The 16,451-nt window shown below is 44.6% G+C and overlaps 1 protein-coding gene across 3 annotated transcripts in view; it reads right to left on the reverse strand.

Moving 5' to 3' along the window:
• LONP2 (lon peptidase 2, peroxisomal) overlaps positions 1-16,051 on the reverse strand; it is a 93,257-nt gene extending 77,206 nt beyond the window's left edge. For all 3 annotated transcript variants that reach the window (XM_077831489.1, XM_077831488.1, XM_077831487.1), the window contains exons 1-5: positions 15,761-16,051; positions 14,288-14,522; positions 8,082-8,213; positions 5,931-6,053; positions 4,716-4,879 (exon numbers count right to left, since the gene is read on the reverse strand). In XM_077831489.1, the coding sequence (XP_077687615.1) occupies positions 4,716-4,879; positions 5,931-6,053; positions 8,082-8,213; positions 14,288-14,522; positions 15,761-15,993 (887 nt within the window). In that variant the 5' untranslated portion in view covers positions 15,994-16,051. The remainder of the gene's footprint in view (positions 1-4,715; positions 4,880-5,930; positions 6,054-8,081; positions 8,214-14,287; positions 14,523-15,760) is intronic.
• Between the last annotated feature and the right edge of the window lie 400 nt (positions 16,052-16,451).

Below are 16,451 nucleotides of genomic sequence, written 5' to 3' on the forward strand. Positions count from 1 at the left end.
CAAAACACCTTTTTTGTTTTTAAATGAATATAGCTAAATTTCTAAATGAAACATTGTTTCAAAATGGTTACAGTTATTTATTTCGACTTTATTTTTTTTTTTATATTTTTTTAAAGCGAAAGCTATTTGTCAAATTCCACCTGAATTTGCAAATAGTTATGATGCCCCCGGAAATGTATTTTCTAACAAATTTAATATTTACCAAAATAATTCACCCAGACTTATTGTGAGTCATGCATGAAAACAGCATCTTTGTGTAACTAGCACAAACCCAAGCAGAGGCTCTCCCTCATATTTACATTACATTACATTGATGAGAAATCTCAGAAAAAAAATATTAACCAGACGTGCCATATTGCTGAAGGTGTCAAAAAAGTCTCTCGTGTTTATGCACCATCTGTGCCCAATAGTCAGGTACCTCCCTGAGCCAAGACTGGGCAGTAGTACTATCACTAGATATTCATTTGTCTCTGTTTTTCAAGACCTCACTAACATATACCCATCCTGAATCTGTTCTTGAATAGCTGCAGCAATGGAGCCTTGATCATCCTTCTTGGCACCTATTCTACTGCACATCTTTGAAAAAAAAAAAATAATAATTCACCTGAATCTAGTTCAAAATCTTCTATTATTAGCTGTATGCAGGTCCAAATGGAATGCAGATGCAACTTAGTAGCTGTACCTCTAAGTAACTGACTGTGAGCAAAAAATCGGGTTGTCAGACATGTCACCAACTGAGGTATTTTACCCACAATTCTTTGTGGAGTGTGCAAAAATGCAGGTGCAAAAAAAAAAAAAAAAAAAAAAAGGCAGATCATCAGCCCTTTAGAAATGTACCCTGAAAAGTTTCCCTCCTTATTTCTACCTTAATGGATTTTTATTTATGTATCATTTTTATTTATAACCTTACTGAAATGATAGCAAGCTGTTAACCACTGCATTTTCTTTATCTACTAATTAATTTAGAAACCTCAAGTATGACTGCTCAGAGCTCCGGTATGAAACTGCAGAAAAACCTGAGAGTCTCTGGATTAAGTTTAGAAGCGTGAGCAACAAGGGTGATGTCGTGGTGGGAGTCTGCTATAGATCACCAGACCAGGAGGATGAGGTGGACGAGGCTTTCTTCCGGCAACTAACGGAAGTTACTAGATCGCAGGCCCTAGTTCTCATGAGAGACTTCAATCACCCTGATATCTGCTGGGAGAGCAATACAGCGGTGCACAGACAATCCAAGAAGTTTTTGGAAAATGTAGGGAACAATTTCCTGGTGCAACTACTGGAGGAACCAACCAGGGGCTGTTATCCTCTTGACCCGCTGCTCACAAACCGGGAAGAATTAGTAGGGGAAGCTAAAGTGGATGGGAACCTGGGAGGCAGTGACCATGAGATGGTCGAGTTCAGGATCCTGACACAAGGAAGAAAGGAGAGCAGCAGAATACGATCCCTGGACTGCAGAAAAGCAGACTTTGACTCCCTCAGGGATCTGATGGGCAAGATCCCCTGGGAGAATAACATGAGGGGGAAAGGAGTCCAGGAGAGCTGGCTGTATTTTAAAGAATCCTTATTGAGGGTACAGGAACAAACCATCCCGATGTGTAGAAAGAATAGTAAATATGGCAGGTGACCAGCTTGGTTTAACAGTGAAATCCTTGCTGATCTTAAACACAAAAAAGAAGCTTACAAGAAGTGGAAGATTGGACAAGTGACCAGGGAGGAGTATAAAAATATTGCTCAGGCATGCAGGAGTGAAATCAGGAAGGCCAAATCACACTTGGAGTTGCAGCTAGCAAGAGATGTTAAGAGTAACAAGAAGGGTTTCTTCAGGTATGTTAGCAACAAGAAGAAAGTCAAGGAAAGTGTGCGCCCCTTACTGAATGAGGGAGGCAACCTAGTGACAGAAGATGTGGAAAAAAGCTAATGTACTCAATGCTTTTTTTGCCTCTGTCTTCACGAACAAGGTCAGCTCCCAGACTACTGCACTGGGCAGCACAGCATGGGGAGGAGGTGACCAGCCCTCTGTGGAGAAAGAAGTGGTTCTGGACTATTTAGAAAAGCTGGACGAGCACAATTCGATGGGGTCGGATGCGCGGCATCTGAGAGTGCTAAAGGAGTTGGTGGATGTGATTGCAGAGCCATTGGCCATTATCTTTGAAAACTCTTGGCGATCGGGGGAGGTCCCAGATGACTGGAAAAAGGCTAATGTAGTGCCCATCTTTAAAAAAAAGGGAAAGAGAAGGATCGAGGGAGCTACAGGCCAGTCAGCCTCACCTCAGTCCCTGGAAAAATCTTCGGAGCAGGTCCTCAAGGAATCAATTCTGAAGCACTTAGAGGAGAGGAAAGTGATCAGGAACAGTCAGCATGGATTCACCAAGGGCAAGTCATGCCTGACTGATCTAATTGCCTTCTATGACGAGATAACTTGCTCTGTGGATGAGGGGAAAGCAGTGGATGCGTTATTCCTTGACTTTAGCAAAGCTTTTGATACGGTCTCCTGCAGTATTCTTGCCAGCAACTTAAAGAAGTATGGGCTGGATGAATGACTACAAGGTGGATAGAAAGCTGGCTAGATCAGTGGGCTCAATGGGTAGCGATCAGTGGCTCCATGTCTAGTTGGCAGCCAGTATCGAGCGGAGTGCCCCAAGGGTCGGTCCTGGGGCCAGTTTTGTTTAGTATCTTCATAAATGATCTGGAGGATGGCGTGGACTGCACCCTGAGCAAGTTTGCAGAGGACACTCAACTGGGAGGAGTGGTAGATATGCTGGAGGGTAGGGATAGGATACAGAGTACCCGAGACAAATTGGAGGATTGGGTCAAAAGAAATCTGATGAAGTTCAACAAGGACAAGTGCAGAGTCCTGCACTTAGGATAGAAGAATCCCATGCACCGCTACCGACTAGAGACCGAATGGCTAGGCAGCAGTTCTGCAGAAAAGGACCTAGGGGTTACAGTGGACGAGAAGCTGGATACGCGTCAACAGTGTGCCCTTGTTGCCAAGAAGGCTAACGGCATTTTGGGATGTATATATAGGGGTATTGCCAGCAGATCAAGGGACATGATCGTTCCCCTCTATTCGACATTGGTGAGGCCTCATCTGGAATACTGTGTCCAGTTTTGGGCCCCACACTATAAGAAGGATGTGGAAAAATTGGAAAGCATCCAGCGGAGGGCAACAAAAATGATTAGGTGACTGGAACACATGACTTATGAGGAGAGGCTGAGGGAACCGGGATTGTTTAGTCTCCAGAAGAGAAGAATGACGGGGGATTTGATAGCTGCTTTCAGCTACCTGAAAGGGGGTTCCAAAGAGGATCTAGACTGTTCTCAGTGGTAGCAGATGACAGAACAAGGAGAAATGGTCTCAAGTTGCAGTGCAGGAAGTTTAGGTTGGATATTAGGAACAACTTTTTCACCAGGAGGGTGGTGAAGCACTGGAATGCGTTACCTAGGGAGGTGGTGGAATCTCCTTCCTTTGAGATTTTTAAGGTCAGGCTTGACAAAGCCCTGGCTGGGATTATTTTGTTGGGGATTGGTCCTGCTTTGAGCATGGGGTTGGACTAGATGACCTCCTGAGGTCCCTTCCAACCCTGATATTCTATGATTCTATGATTGTAATTTCCTATTTTAATAAAGAGAAATAGATGCCCAGAAGCCAAAAGTGTTCCGTAGTACAGTGTCTTTCAAAGTTCAGGTCACGACCCAGTACTGAGCTGTGGCATGTAAGGCACTGGGTCGCCTGCTCAGCAACCAGGGATCCTAGCGGCTCTGGTCAGCACCACTGACTAGGACATTAAAAGTCCCGTCGGTGGTGCTGCCCAGCTAAGGCAGGGTAGGGCCTACCTGTGCCAACACCGTGTTGCGCCCCAGAAGCAGCCAATGGGGGGCCACGGGGCTCCACGTGCTGCCCCCGCCCCGAGCACCGGCTCCGCACTTGCTGAGGGGGGCGGTGCCTGTGGGCAAAAGCTGCATGGAGCCGCTTGCGCGCCTCCTCCTAGGAGCTGGACCTCCTGCTAGCTTCTTCTGGGGTGCAGCATGGTCCGTGGTGCCAGTACAGGCAGGAAGTCTGCCTCTGCACCCCGGCTGCACCAATGACCAGGAGCTGCTGGAGGTAAGTCCACACCCCAATCCCCTGCCCCAGCCCTGAGACCTCCCCAAACCTGGAACCCCTTCCTGATCCCCAAATCCCTCATCCGCAGCCCTACCCCAGAGCTTGCACCACCAGCCCAGAGCCCTGACCCCCTCCAGCACCCCAACCCCCTGCTCCAGCCCTGAGCCCCCCCCAACCCCAGAGTCCCTCCCACACTCCAAACCCCTCATCCCCAGCTCCACTGGATCACGGGTATCAATAATTTTCTTCAACTGGTTCCCCAGAAAAAAAGTTTGAAAACCACTGCCCGACTAGATAGAGCACTTGACTGGGACTCAGGAGACCTGGATTCCAATCCCAGATTGTCCACTGGCCTGCTAGGTGACTTTGGGTAAGTCACTTCACCTCTCCTTGCCTCCTTTTCTCCACTATAAAAGGAGGATAATGAGACTTGCCTTCATTGTAAAGTAGTGAGATCTCCTGATGAAAAGTATTATATATGAGTATTCTAGGACAGGCTTGTGGCATCAGCTATTATTAAGGCCTGCCTCAACACTTACAATTATAGGAGATTTAAAGTCAATTAATAAACATTTGAAAACCTCAATATTACAGAGATTTTATCACCTACCTTTTTATTTCTTTTACACAAACTTTAAGAGCTTGCTCTGGCATACTGGATGTTCTGATTTTCTTTTCTAGCATGACAATGTCATCATGATCTTCATCCTCCTCTTCATCTTCTGCAGTCCCTGGAATGTGACTGATCCTCCGAATAGGACGAATAGCTACAACCTAAGAAGCGGAAAACAGAAGCACAGAATGGCGCACAAATATCTTTTGGAAAATAAGCTGTGGCTTAAACTGAAGTCAACGGCTTGATGCATAATTTATTGGGTGACGTTGTTTGGCTTATCTTACACTGAAAGTCAGACTAGATAGATAGTTATAATGGTCTCTTCTAGTATTAAAAATCTTTGACTTTATTAACCTGTTCTAAATATGATCTCATGATTATTAAAGTAAAGAAACATATTTCTCTTACGGTACCTGTTTACAAAAATACACTAATTAACCCGCCATACCTATTGGATACTAGAAAACAAGAAAGAAATTTGAAGGTGTTATTAATTATAGTTTTAAAAGCTTTGCATTATAGCACACAGTAATAATTGAATAAGACTAATCTTCACAGTGAGTAAATAGGGCTCTTACTTTTTCCCCCTCAATTCCCATAGAAGTAATTGTTCATCATTAAACATGGTTGTATATATACTACACATGATCATAGCTCATAGAGCCGAGATGTGATCAGACTATCATGTTTTGGAAAACTACAGGTCTCAATGCTTGTTTCACTCATGTATAAAACACCCATTTCAGAAGTAACAATTTTATTCTCATACTTTTGGATAATTAAGGTCACATTCTGAAAGAGGCCTCAACATGAGTTTTAAAACTGTACTCAATTTTTCACTTTTAAAGTTTTAGATAGAGGAAACAGAATTTGCACAAGCAAATTGGGTCATGATATGATTCTGTTGTTTAAGCCAATTTGTTTTTTTTAAATGGATGTCAAATGTGCTTAAAGCCTTTGCTTAGGTGCTTTAATATAGATTAGAAAAAATCTAAATAAATAGCCATCTTGTACAGAATATGGGATTTGGATGTTTTATACAGGTTATTACCTGGATATGAAAAATTATGGTCACAGAAATTAAATGTGAATGATTGTGGGTTCAAATTTAGATGTCATTTTTGAAAATGAGACCCTATATTTAATTAAATTATTCATCTCTGCCAAACCATGGAGTGTACTTGAGAAGCCGTATTTAAAAGTCCATACCCTTTTATCATCATCCTGTTTGCGTTTTCTGGTTTTTTGAAGCAGCTTCAGGCCTTCAATCTGTCTAACAAGCAATGGTATAGTCATCTTGAATCGCTCCTCCAGGCTAACAGCATCTAAAATCTGACAGCAGAAAATGAGAGTGAAAACAGTTAACAGTATTTCTCTGTACCATTTAGAGGATAGTCTATAAGTAATGATAGCGCACAGATTTTCTCTGGGTTAATGATGCATTGTTATCAGAGTTCTGAAGTAGACAGTTTGCAAAAAAAATATGAAAGCGGTTTTTAGTAACAGCAGAGTGGAATATAAGGCTCCTATCTCAGATGTGTGAAATGACTTCAGAGTTTGGGTTGTGCTTTGTGTTTGTTGTTAAGAAGGCCACAAAAGCAACTGGAAGCACACAGTGTAAGAGGTGAACAGGGAAAGTAGACAATACATAATGTGTATGTTTACACAGCAGCTGGGAAGATGTTTCCCAGCACAAGCAGACAGACATGCATAGCTCTGCTCAAACTAGCATGCAAAAAAATAGCAGAGCAGCAGGGACAGCAGAGGTGGCTGCTTGAGTTACCCATCCAAAAACAATCCTGCCCAACCCCCTGCGTACATACTCGGGTAACTAGCCTAAGCCACCCCACAAGCTACTGAGGCCACTCAGCTATTTTTAGCACTTTATCTTGAGTAGAGCTATGCATGTCTGTCTGCCTAAGATGGAAAGCATCATCCCAGCTACTGTGTAGACATAAACAATGAAAGTAGAGGAAACCTTCAAAAAGAGAGACAAGGGCAGTGTTGCTAGTTGAAATAACTGTGTATTTAATACCTTATTTTCTTTTGCTGACGGGTACCTGCTTTTCCCAGAGAAAAGGCAGCGAAATTTCTGGCACAATATGTTACCAAGTTTTAAACACACGACTGAAAAGGTTCAAAGGGCACTATAATTCTAAGGCTAGCATCAAAAGACTTCTACTAATTACTCTGGCATGGCTATGGAACTGGAAGAAAAGGAAAACTGCTCTTATCCTGCCTCTCTTTTTAATGTGCCTCATTAATGAGGTGCATATCCTGCAGCAAACCAGTATCAGCAGTCATTTCTCAATTATTAAACCTGGAGGAAGGACTTAGCCTTCTGAGAAAAACCACGAGATAGATGATCCCTTCCTTCTCCAACAGTCTCAGAAACCCCGCCTTCTCTCCTCTGGTTTCTTTTCCAATCGCATTCATTACTTCATTTTCATTTTGAATTCCAAGTCTGTTCACACTGATCATGTGCATGTTTGGGCACCACATCTCTTATTAGGCAATGAAAGCTTATAATGGCTTGCTGCCACCCCAAGACAGGACTTGCAACGTTGGCAGGATTAAAAATGCAGAGATTTACTAATCTGCACAGATTACTAAACAGCTAGGGGGGTGGCAATGAAGACAACCATGGGCCAATTAGGAGTTCCTATCCCCACACTCAGCAATGCCCTGAAATACATTTAATATCCTCCTCCCCTTCCTGCTGGAGCTGGGTCACTAGGAAAGGTGGGGCCAGGCTCTCACTGCTCCTACAGGCATACTAAAGCCAAAGACGTACAAGTAACATGACTGCTAGTCTGAAACAGGCAGGTGGATTTCTGAAAAGCCACCTTTTCTACAATCTTCTTGGTGCTGTCTCCTACTCTATGCTTCCCACTGCATTCAGATGGCCAGGAAGCAAGTAATAGACAGCTGTTGGCTCCCTCCATCGACTCTACTTGCAATGACAACTGTAGGGAGCAGAGCTAAGGACTGCTCTATCTTTCCTTTGCACAAGAACCAGCTGCACTCTGTCCTTCCACTTCAGATCAGTAACTGGACTCCTATTTGGCCTGCCATGAGAGCAGAGAAAGTCTGGCCCTGTCTCACATAGGAGGAGGAACAGCACAATCAGTAACCCAGCTAAACTAGGCCTGAGGCCAACATGGTGTTGATTTATCATCATGACTGTCACGTGAAATACACCAGCCAGCCCATGGCAGTACAAGCAAAACCTTGTTACTCAGCCCTTCAGTAAACAGAACACATTTGTTTGAGTGATTATGAAGTTATCTAGTAGTGGATTGAACTGTAAGTACTAAACCCTTGGTTCCCCTGGAAGTTTAAGGCAGAAGTATACAGTACCTGCAGCTTTTCTTGGTTGGTTGTGCGGATGATCGAAGTCAGTACATCTGGTAAAGCTTCTCTAGGCAGATTGTCTAAAAGATGTCTCAGCTTAGCAACTGCAGGGACAGACATATCCAACATTTCAACCAGCTGTAAGGAGGAAACAAGAAAGTGAGAATAATTTTCAGTATTCCTTGGTGTTTCTTTTTGATGTGAAAAAAAAAACAACAAAACAGTTGTCCAGATTTTATTATTAAGGTGAACATCCACAAACTGAGAAATAATTGCATCTTTGAAAGGAAGAGATTTCTATTTGCATAACCAAAACAGCACTTTTAAACAGTCAGCAAAAAGAACTAAAAGGCATTAAATTAACCCCATCTACCAGGACTGTCAAAACTTCAGTTTCTTTGCTTGCTTGTTTGAGACTGTCAAGGTTCCTTCCTCACGCTGAACTCTAGGGTGCAGATGTGGGGACCTGCATGAAAAACCCCCTAAGCTTATTTTTACCAGCTTAGGTTAAAACTTCCCCAAGGTACAAACTATTTTACCTTTTGCCCTTGGACTTTATTGCTGCCACCACTGAGCGTCTAACAGGGAAAGAGCCCGCTTGGAAATGTCTTTCCCCCCAAAATCCTCCCAAACCCTACACCCCCTTTCCTGGGGAAGGCTTGATAAAAGTCCTCACCAATTTGCATAGGTGAACACAGACCCAAACCCTTGGATCTTAAGAACAATGAAAAAGCAATCAGGTTCTTAAACGAAGACTTTTAATTGAAGTAAAAGAATCACCTCTGTAAAATCAGGATGGTAAATACCTTACAGGGTAATCAGATTCAAAACATAGAGAATCCCTCTAAGCAAAACCTTAAGTTACAAAAAGACACAAAAACAGGAACATACCTTCCATTCAGCACAGCTTCTTTTATCAGCCATTTAAACAAAACAGAATCTAACGCATATCTAGCTAGATTACTTACTAAGTTCTAAGACTCCATTCCTTTTCTGTTCCTGGCAAAAACAACACACAAACAGAGAGAATCTTTGTTTCTCCCCCCCTCCAGCTTTGAAAGTATCTTGTCTCCTCATTGGTCATTTTGGTCAGGTGCCAGCGAGGTTATCCTAGCTTCTTAATCCTTTACAGGTGAAAGGGTTTTTCCTCTGGCCAGGAGGGATTTTAAAGGTGTTTAAATTTATATTTAAATTTATATTTATGACAGAGACAGACCAGGCCTGATGCTGCTTAACTTGTGAAATTTAACAAGATCATAGCCTAGGTGCTGCAGTTAAATAATCCCAGGCATTTAGTAGTGCTGTGCATCGGAGCTATGTAAATCTTAAATGCACCTTAATATAATAGTTCTGATGGAACAAACTTGACTACTGACCCTAAATATTATTATAGTTCTTAGTGCTTTCCTCAACCTCTTTTATTCAGTGTTAGAAAGGAAGAAAGCACAAAAACTCTCCCATTCACATTGTACCAGATCTTTTTGATCCCATAAAATGTGATTAGAACAGTTATGATACTTTCTCTGACATCTCAGATTTGTGCATCCCTCAGACAAAATAATATTTATGTAGTTTTTTTGTTTGATTTTTATTTTTGTTTTTTATGGTTAAGGGGCAGTACCTTAACCAGACTTTTAATAATATTCTCGTTACAAATAGAACAACTTAAAGCTTACCCCGACACATGACAATAGTCAAGTTTGTTCCGTCAGAACTATTATATTATGGTGCATTTAAGATTTACATAGCTCCGATGCACAGCACTACTAAAATGCCTGGGATTATTTAACTGCAGCACCTAGGCTGTGATCTTGTTAAATTTCACAAGTTAAGCAGCATCAGGCGTGGTCAGCACTTTGGTAGAAGACAAAAGAACGCAAAAGTGCTGCAAGCAGTACTCTCAGCAATTTGGTTACTGGCATTCTTGAGTGAACTGAACCAGCACTCCAGTTTGGCAATATTGAGTACTATATTCCTGGTAAGTGACATCTTTTGAATGAGATATAAAATAAAATTTCTGATTATTTGTGGTCACTAAGAGTTCCATTACACTTTCTGCTGGGCATCGAATGGCAGGTCTGGGTTTCCAACATGGAAGTCCTGGAGAAGTCCGATTTTGTCAGCATCAAGGCTCATTTGATCTGCACCCACTTGAGACAGACTGGCCACACAGTCCGTATGCCTGAGACCCATTTATCAAAACAATTCTTGTATACCAAATTAAGCTCTGGCAATCGTAAGCATGAAGGGCCGATGAAATGCTTCAAAGACACCCTGAAATAAAATCTGTGCAAAAAAAAATTTTTGACCTTTGAGCAACTGGCGATTGATCGTATTGCATGGTACCATGCAACAAGGATGCATGTCCATGACTTTGAGAAGAATTCTGTTGAACAGCTGGAAATACAGAGCCAGGCATAAAAACAGCGTGCAACTCACGCACTACAACTAGGCAAATGACTGTGGCCAGTGTGGTAAATTCTGTTCTTCTTGAATCGATCTATGGAATCACCCAAAGACCCATTAGTACAAACTAGGATTGTCAATGTCGTCCTTGAAATCAAGATGACCAGCATCATCAACACCACCACCACACCTTTTGCAAGACATTATGCATATGCTACCAACAGGGTTGGCATAAGAACAGAAATTGATTCTACAGCTTTACTATCAAAGATTTATTATTTATCCAGTGTCTGGAAGTGTAGTAGGCTCCTTCACAGAATACAAAGAAGACATAGTCCCCGCCTCAGAGAGTTTACAATCTAAATTCAGTCAAAAATTAAACAGAGGAAAGGGATAAACATACAAGCAAGTGAAGTATATCATGTGTCTTGTTATTGCATAATTTTTGGAGGTGAAAGACTACATGTTTAGTTCTGCTCTTTTCTTTCTGCTCGTCTGCTTCTTCTAGCCATGTGTCCAAGATCCACACCCCGCCTCTTTTAAAACAATACTTTCCTTCTCTACCTTCCAGTCATTTCTATCCATGTTTCCATCCTAGATTTTCAAATGAGGAGGAGGATTACATCATGAGGGAATAAACCAAGGGAAAAAAACAAGTCAATCTTAAAATATTTTCAATAGTTCTATGAATCTGGAGCATCTAAAGGTAGGTTGGTGGGAGTAAGCTTCAGCTGCTGAAGTCCAGCAGAACTAGTCAAGAGAAGACTTCCCTGGCAGCCAGTCAAGACTGTAGAGGATGGGGTTGGAGGGGTTGCCATAGAGCAATGTGAGTCACTGCTGACTTCAGTATGCCCAGGGCTCAATATGCCTGCTCAAACATATCCTTTTCTTTTAGCAGAGCTCATAGAAAGGCTCAAAAAGACATGCTGTAGCACACAGATATAAAACATTTTTAAATGTCGACAGTATCTGTTTGCTAGACTTGATGTCAAAATCTAGAATGATCACGGACAAGAAAACAAAACCAATTCTCCCATTTTTGGGATAAGCAAAAAACACTTTAGATCCCAGTGCTCCTAGTGCAACCTATAGGAAGTTGTTGCAAGCTGGGGGAGAAGTTAAGCTAAGTCTTTTTCTTCTATTTAGTTTTTCCAATTTATTTATTTTTCTTTCAACAAACCTACTCAACATACTTTTTCCCCTTCTGTAAATGGAGTCTGCTAAGACACCACCACTCACTTCATTCAAATTCTTCTACCAAACACTTCTCCCATGGTGCCCACAAACGTAAAAACAATAATTAAAAAATAACCACCCACTTTATACTGTCAATGCCACCTGTGGAAATCAGCCCTTCACCAAGGCCTAATCTGAAGACAACATGACTATTCAGTTGCAATTTGGCTTAGAGTTCTTTTATTACTTGAATGATGCAGGAGATGGAAAGAACCCTGCTTGACTCTCAGAGGAAATTAGATATGGAAATCTGTGTAAAACAATGAATATGGAATGCCACAATGCCATTTTTCATTACTTTCCAGGAAAGAACCACACTTTAATACCACCAGCTGTGAACCTCTGTTATCACATTCCATTCCAAAGACAGCACCTCCAGCAACCTAGTGCCTCTGAACACTAATCTAGCCAACATCTTTTTTTGCAGTGTCCAAGTTTTCCTTAGCTATGTCTGATCCAAGGCCTAGATTCACCAAAGGACTTTGCCTCTTCACTCCCAGAATCAAGCCCCACTGGGATTCATAAAACCCACACTTAGCTGCCGCCAAACCCTGTAGGCACCTACATTTTTGCAGCAAAAGTTCTCCCGGTGTCTATGTTTCTGCCTGTGCATATGTGCAGTGCAGCTCCCATCCAGGTATCCAAACACCTAAGCCCCACAGCAATGCATGAATCAGGGAAAGATGGTGTTCCTCTGCCTCAATTGCCTGTGAGACCCAGGCTGGATCCCGCAGCAGAGCTAACACGCAACAGCTGGTGGGGGAAGAAGGAGGACCTCCCTCATAACTTTTAGACCAGTTGTCAGGGTACTCACCTGGGTCAAGGAAGACCCCTGGCTCAAGTCCCGCTCTACCTGCGGGGAGCATGGATCTGAACAGGGATCTGCCACCTCTCAGTTGAGTGCCCTAACCACTGGGCTGTAGGATTTTGTGATGTGGGGCTTCCTCAGTCTTTCCTATTGAAGCCGGTCCATTGTGGATAAATAGTTTAAGAGCCACTGGAACAGGAAAACTGGACCTTGGGTCTCCCACCTGCCAGTGAGTGCTCTAACCACCAGGCTGCAAACTCATTCTCATGCTTTTTCTCTTTCTCCATCTCTCTCTGGCCCAATGATTCTTTCATTATTTAGTCACAGTAGAGACTAAGGGAGCCCCACATCAGAATATTCCACAGTGGACTGGCTAGGCCACTCAACTGAGAAATGAGAGACCACTGTTCAAATCTCTTCTCCCCTACAGGTGGACAGGGGACTTGAACAGGGCTCTCCCACATCAAGAGAGGGTTTTTAGCTAAGAATCTCAAGCAGAGGCAGATGCCTCCCTGCAGCCTGGATTTAGGCAATGACCTCTCTGAGAGAGACAGAGAGATGCCCTCTCTTTGGCATCTTACATCAGCTAGCTCAGCCAGGGAGCCACCTAGCATGCTGGCCCTTTTTAATCCTATTTATTCTGAGTATGAAGTGTTGTTGTAGCTGTATTTGGTGCCTTAAAATAAGAGAACCATCTCCTTCCATTCGTTGTATAGGAAGCCTGAGCATTTAAACTCAGGCTTAGAGAGCCCCAGTGATTTTCTAAGCACCTTTTAGTTAGGCATGGTGATGTATCGCCACACCTAAGTTCCTTTGTGAATCTGGGCCCAAGTAGTGAATAAGGGCTAGGCCTACTTAATGTTCAAGAAAGTCTGTGATTTTGTCATGAGATAACATAGGCGTTGCTATTTCCTGGTAAATGACCTAGTCCCAAATCTTGTAACAAACTGTGCATAGCACAGGATGTTCCCACATGGAACTCAGAATAGGATCAGGATCTTAGCATATAGGATCTTTCAAACCACTTGTTTTATAGCAAGAGGGTTTTAAGGCAGGGGTCTCAAATTCAATGTACCTTAGGGCCAATGCCAGTCCTCAAATCCTCCCAGAGGGCCAACGTCACTCATGTTGCCCAGAACCCGCCCCCCCAAACTCCGCCCGCCACCTGCCTAAGGCTTAGGGAGGGGCCGACAGCCACTGGAGCGAGTGCACAGGAAGTTGCTCAGCTCCGCAGTACTATGCTGCTGGTGGTGGGCGGGGCCCCGGGCGGGTATGGGGAGCACCCAGGGTCAGCAGCAGGGCCAAGGGAGAGACCCAGCCCCAAAATTGCTGGAGCCCGGAGGGCCACACTGGAGAGGTTCTCAGGCCGCAGATGGCCCGTGGGCTGGGAGTTTGAGACCCCGATTTAAGGACAAGGCAGTACTCAAAATACAAACTTACTAAATATAAACAAAAACAAACAGTTCTAGAACAGGGGTCTTCAAACTTCATTGCACCGCAACCCCCTTCTGACAACAAAAATTACTGCACGACCCCATGAGGGGGGACCGAAGCTTGAGCCCACCCAAGTCCCACCACCCTGGGGGGGATGGAGGGGGAGCCAAAGCTCCATCTCCCCAGGCCAGGGGGCCGGGGGCAAAGCCAAAGGGCTTCAGCTCCAGGCAGGAGGCCTGTAACCTCAGTCAGCCCTGGCAACCCCATTAAAATGGGGTCCCAACCCACAGTTGGAGAACCGCTGTTCTAAAATATTAAAGCAACTAACCTGTACCGCATATTTGTAGAACTCTTCTGACAGCTCTCCCAATTCCTCCTCAGATTTAGTCTGGTTGGTAAATCGTTCGAGTCGGTCCAACTGTTCGACCTCAGCAATGGGATATGGTTTTTCTTTGAGCAATTGCAAGATTTGAAATCTGCAGAGGCCAGTAATTAGCAAGGTGTAATGTGGTTTAGGCCAGTTGCTGCCAACCACCTGAACTGCCAGTGCAGCAGTGCCAATCCTGAAAACATTCCAAAAATTCATGTTATTTGCAAGCATTCAGCTGAGCATTTTACCCCAACAATCAAACTAATTTACTTCCAACATTTATATATCAAAAATTCATACTGCATTAAAAAGAAATCAAACCGAAACCTCAAGAAACAAAGCTAACCACAATAAACATAATTTAGGGCCCAAACCTGCATACACGTATAACTTTATGAACGAGTCCAACTGAACTCAGTGGGAACTCATGTGCTTTAAATTTACTTGTGTGAGTAAGAATTTGGAAGACTGAGGTGTTGCATTTTAATATTTAAGTTCTTTGAGAGGGAGTCTGGGCCTTAGTACAATCACACACTATTGTAAGTCAGGTGCTACTCCATTTAAGGTCAATGTAATTACACTGGTATAAGTGACTTAAGTAACTTAACATTGTCTGTAAAGTTACATTTACGGAACAGATTAAAACAAAACGTTGGCTCCTGCAACAAAAAAGTGGGAGTAGGCCCATTGATATCAATGGGCTATATACACCTTACACTTATGTACAAGTCGTCCCAATGGATGCAACCTATTTTGCTCATGAGACAACTCATGTAACTAAAGTATTCAGGTGTGTAAGTGTTTGCAGGATCCGTTCCAATCACATTACTCATTTGAATAAGAATAAGTCACAAATAAACACCATATTCTTTCAATGACCCAGGATTAATTTTTTGCAAGTTTCAGTTGAAAAAAAATAATGATTTTATGTTCTTCTATCCCTCCTCTAATATTTTGCCATTCTCTTTCCAACCAGTAGTAGTGTAAGGGGCACCAGGTGGGGGACCAGGCCTGGGGCAAGGAGGCCCGGACAGAGGGTGCGTGGGTGAAGGAGGCAGGGGTTGAGGATGGTGGTAGCCTGGAAGGAGTGAGTGTGGTGGGGAGAAGGCAGGAAATAGGGTACCCAGGTGGTGGTGGGGGGGGGGGGTGGCGGCGAGGGCAGGGAATGAGAGAGCCTGGTACAAGCCGGGCAGGAAGTGTGCGGCCGCGGCAGCAGGGCAGGGGATGCCCGGCTGGGCAGGGGGTGCATGGCAGGAGAAGAAAGGCAGGGAGAGGATGTTGGAGCCCCGCCGGGCAGGGTGTATGAGGTAGAGGGGGACCGGGCGGGCAGGGGAAGAGGGGGGATCTGGGGGGCCCGGCCGGGCAGAGGGGGGATCTGGGGGGCCCGGCCGGGCAGAGGGGGGATCTGGGGGGCCCGGCCGGGGCCCTCACCGGTGCAGGGAAGGCAGCTCGTCGCAGTCGGAGGCGGGGTCGCTGGTGTTGGGGATCACCCCGATGATGGTGCTCTTCAGCGAGGTGCCCTTCAGCAGCCGGCTCCGCACCAGCTGCATGTTCCGCGGCGAGTCCACGCTGCTGCGCATGGTGGAGCCAGGCAGCAGGACCCCCTCGTGGGTGAGCAGCAGCGGCAGGCGGCTGGGGATCTGGATGGCGCTGCCGGAGGCCATGGCCGGGCGCCGCCGGTGGAGCAGGGCCGCAGTCGGGCAGGGCACAGTCCACAGCGCCCGCTCGCCACGCTACGGGCTGCGGGCAGGGACAATCAGCAGCCCCTGGGCGCTTCGTGCTGCCACCTGCTGGGCGCTGCGGCTGCTGCAGCCAATGCACAGACTGAGCCACCCGCCCAGCTCCCTGGGAGCCCCCATAGCCGAGGGGTCACGACCAGGGGCGGCTCTAGCAATTTTGCCGCCCCAAGCAGCCGCCGCGGAATTGCCGCCGCCCCAACTGCTGGAGCCGGCCCTGGTCATGACCATCAATGCAGAGACAAGCAGGACACGCATAAGAAATACACATTCAGGGAATGACATTAGTATTAAAATAATGCATAAAGTGAATCATGTTAAAATTAAATGCGCAGTAGTAAGTAAAATAACGCACACAATACGTTATACCAAGTGTACACTGTATA

The sequence above is a fragment of the Eretmochelys imbricata genome, chromosome 12 (genome assembly GCF_965152235.1).
Source record: "Eretmochelys imbricata isolate rEreImb1 chromosome 12, rEreImb1.hap1, whole genome shotgun sequence".
Taxonomy (NCBI): Eukaryota; Metazoa; Chordata; order Testudines; family Cheloniidae; genus Eretmochelys; species Eretmochelys imbricata.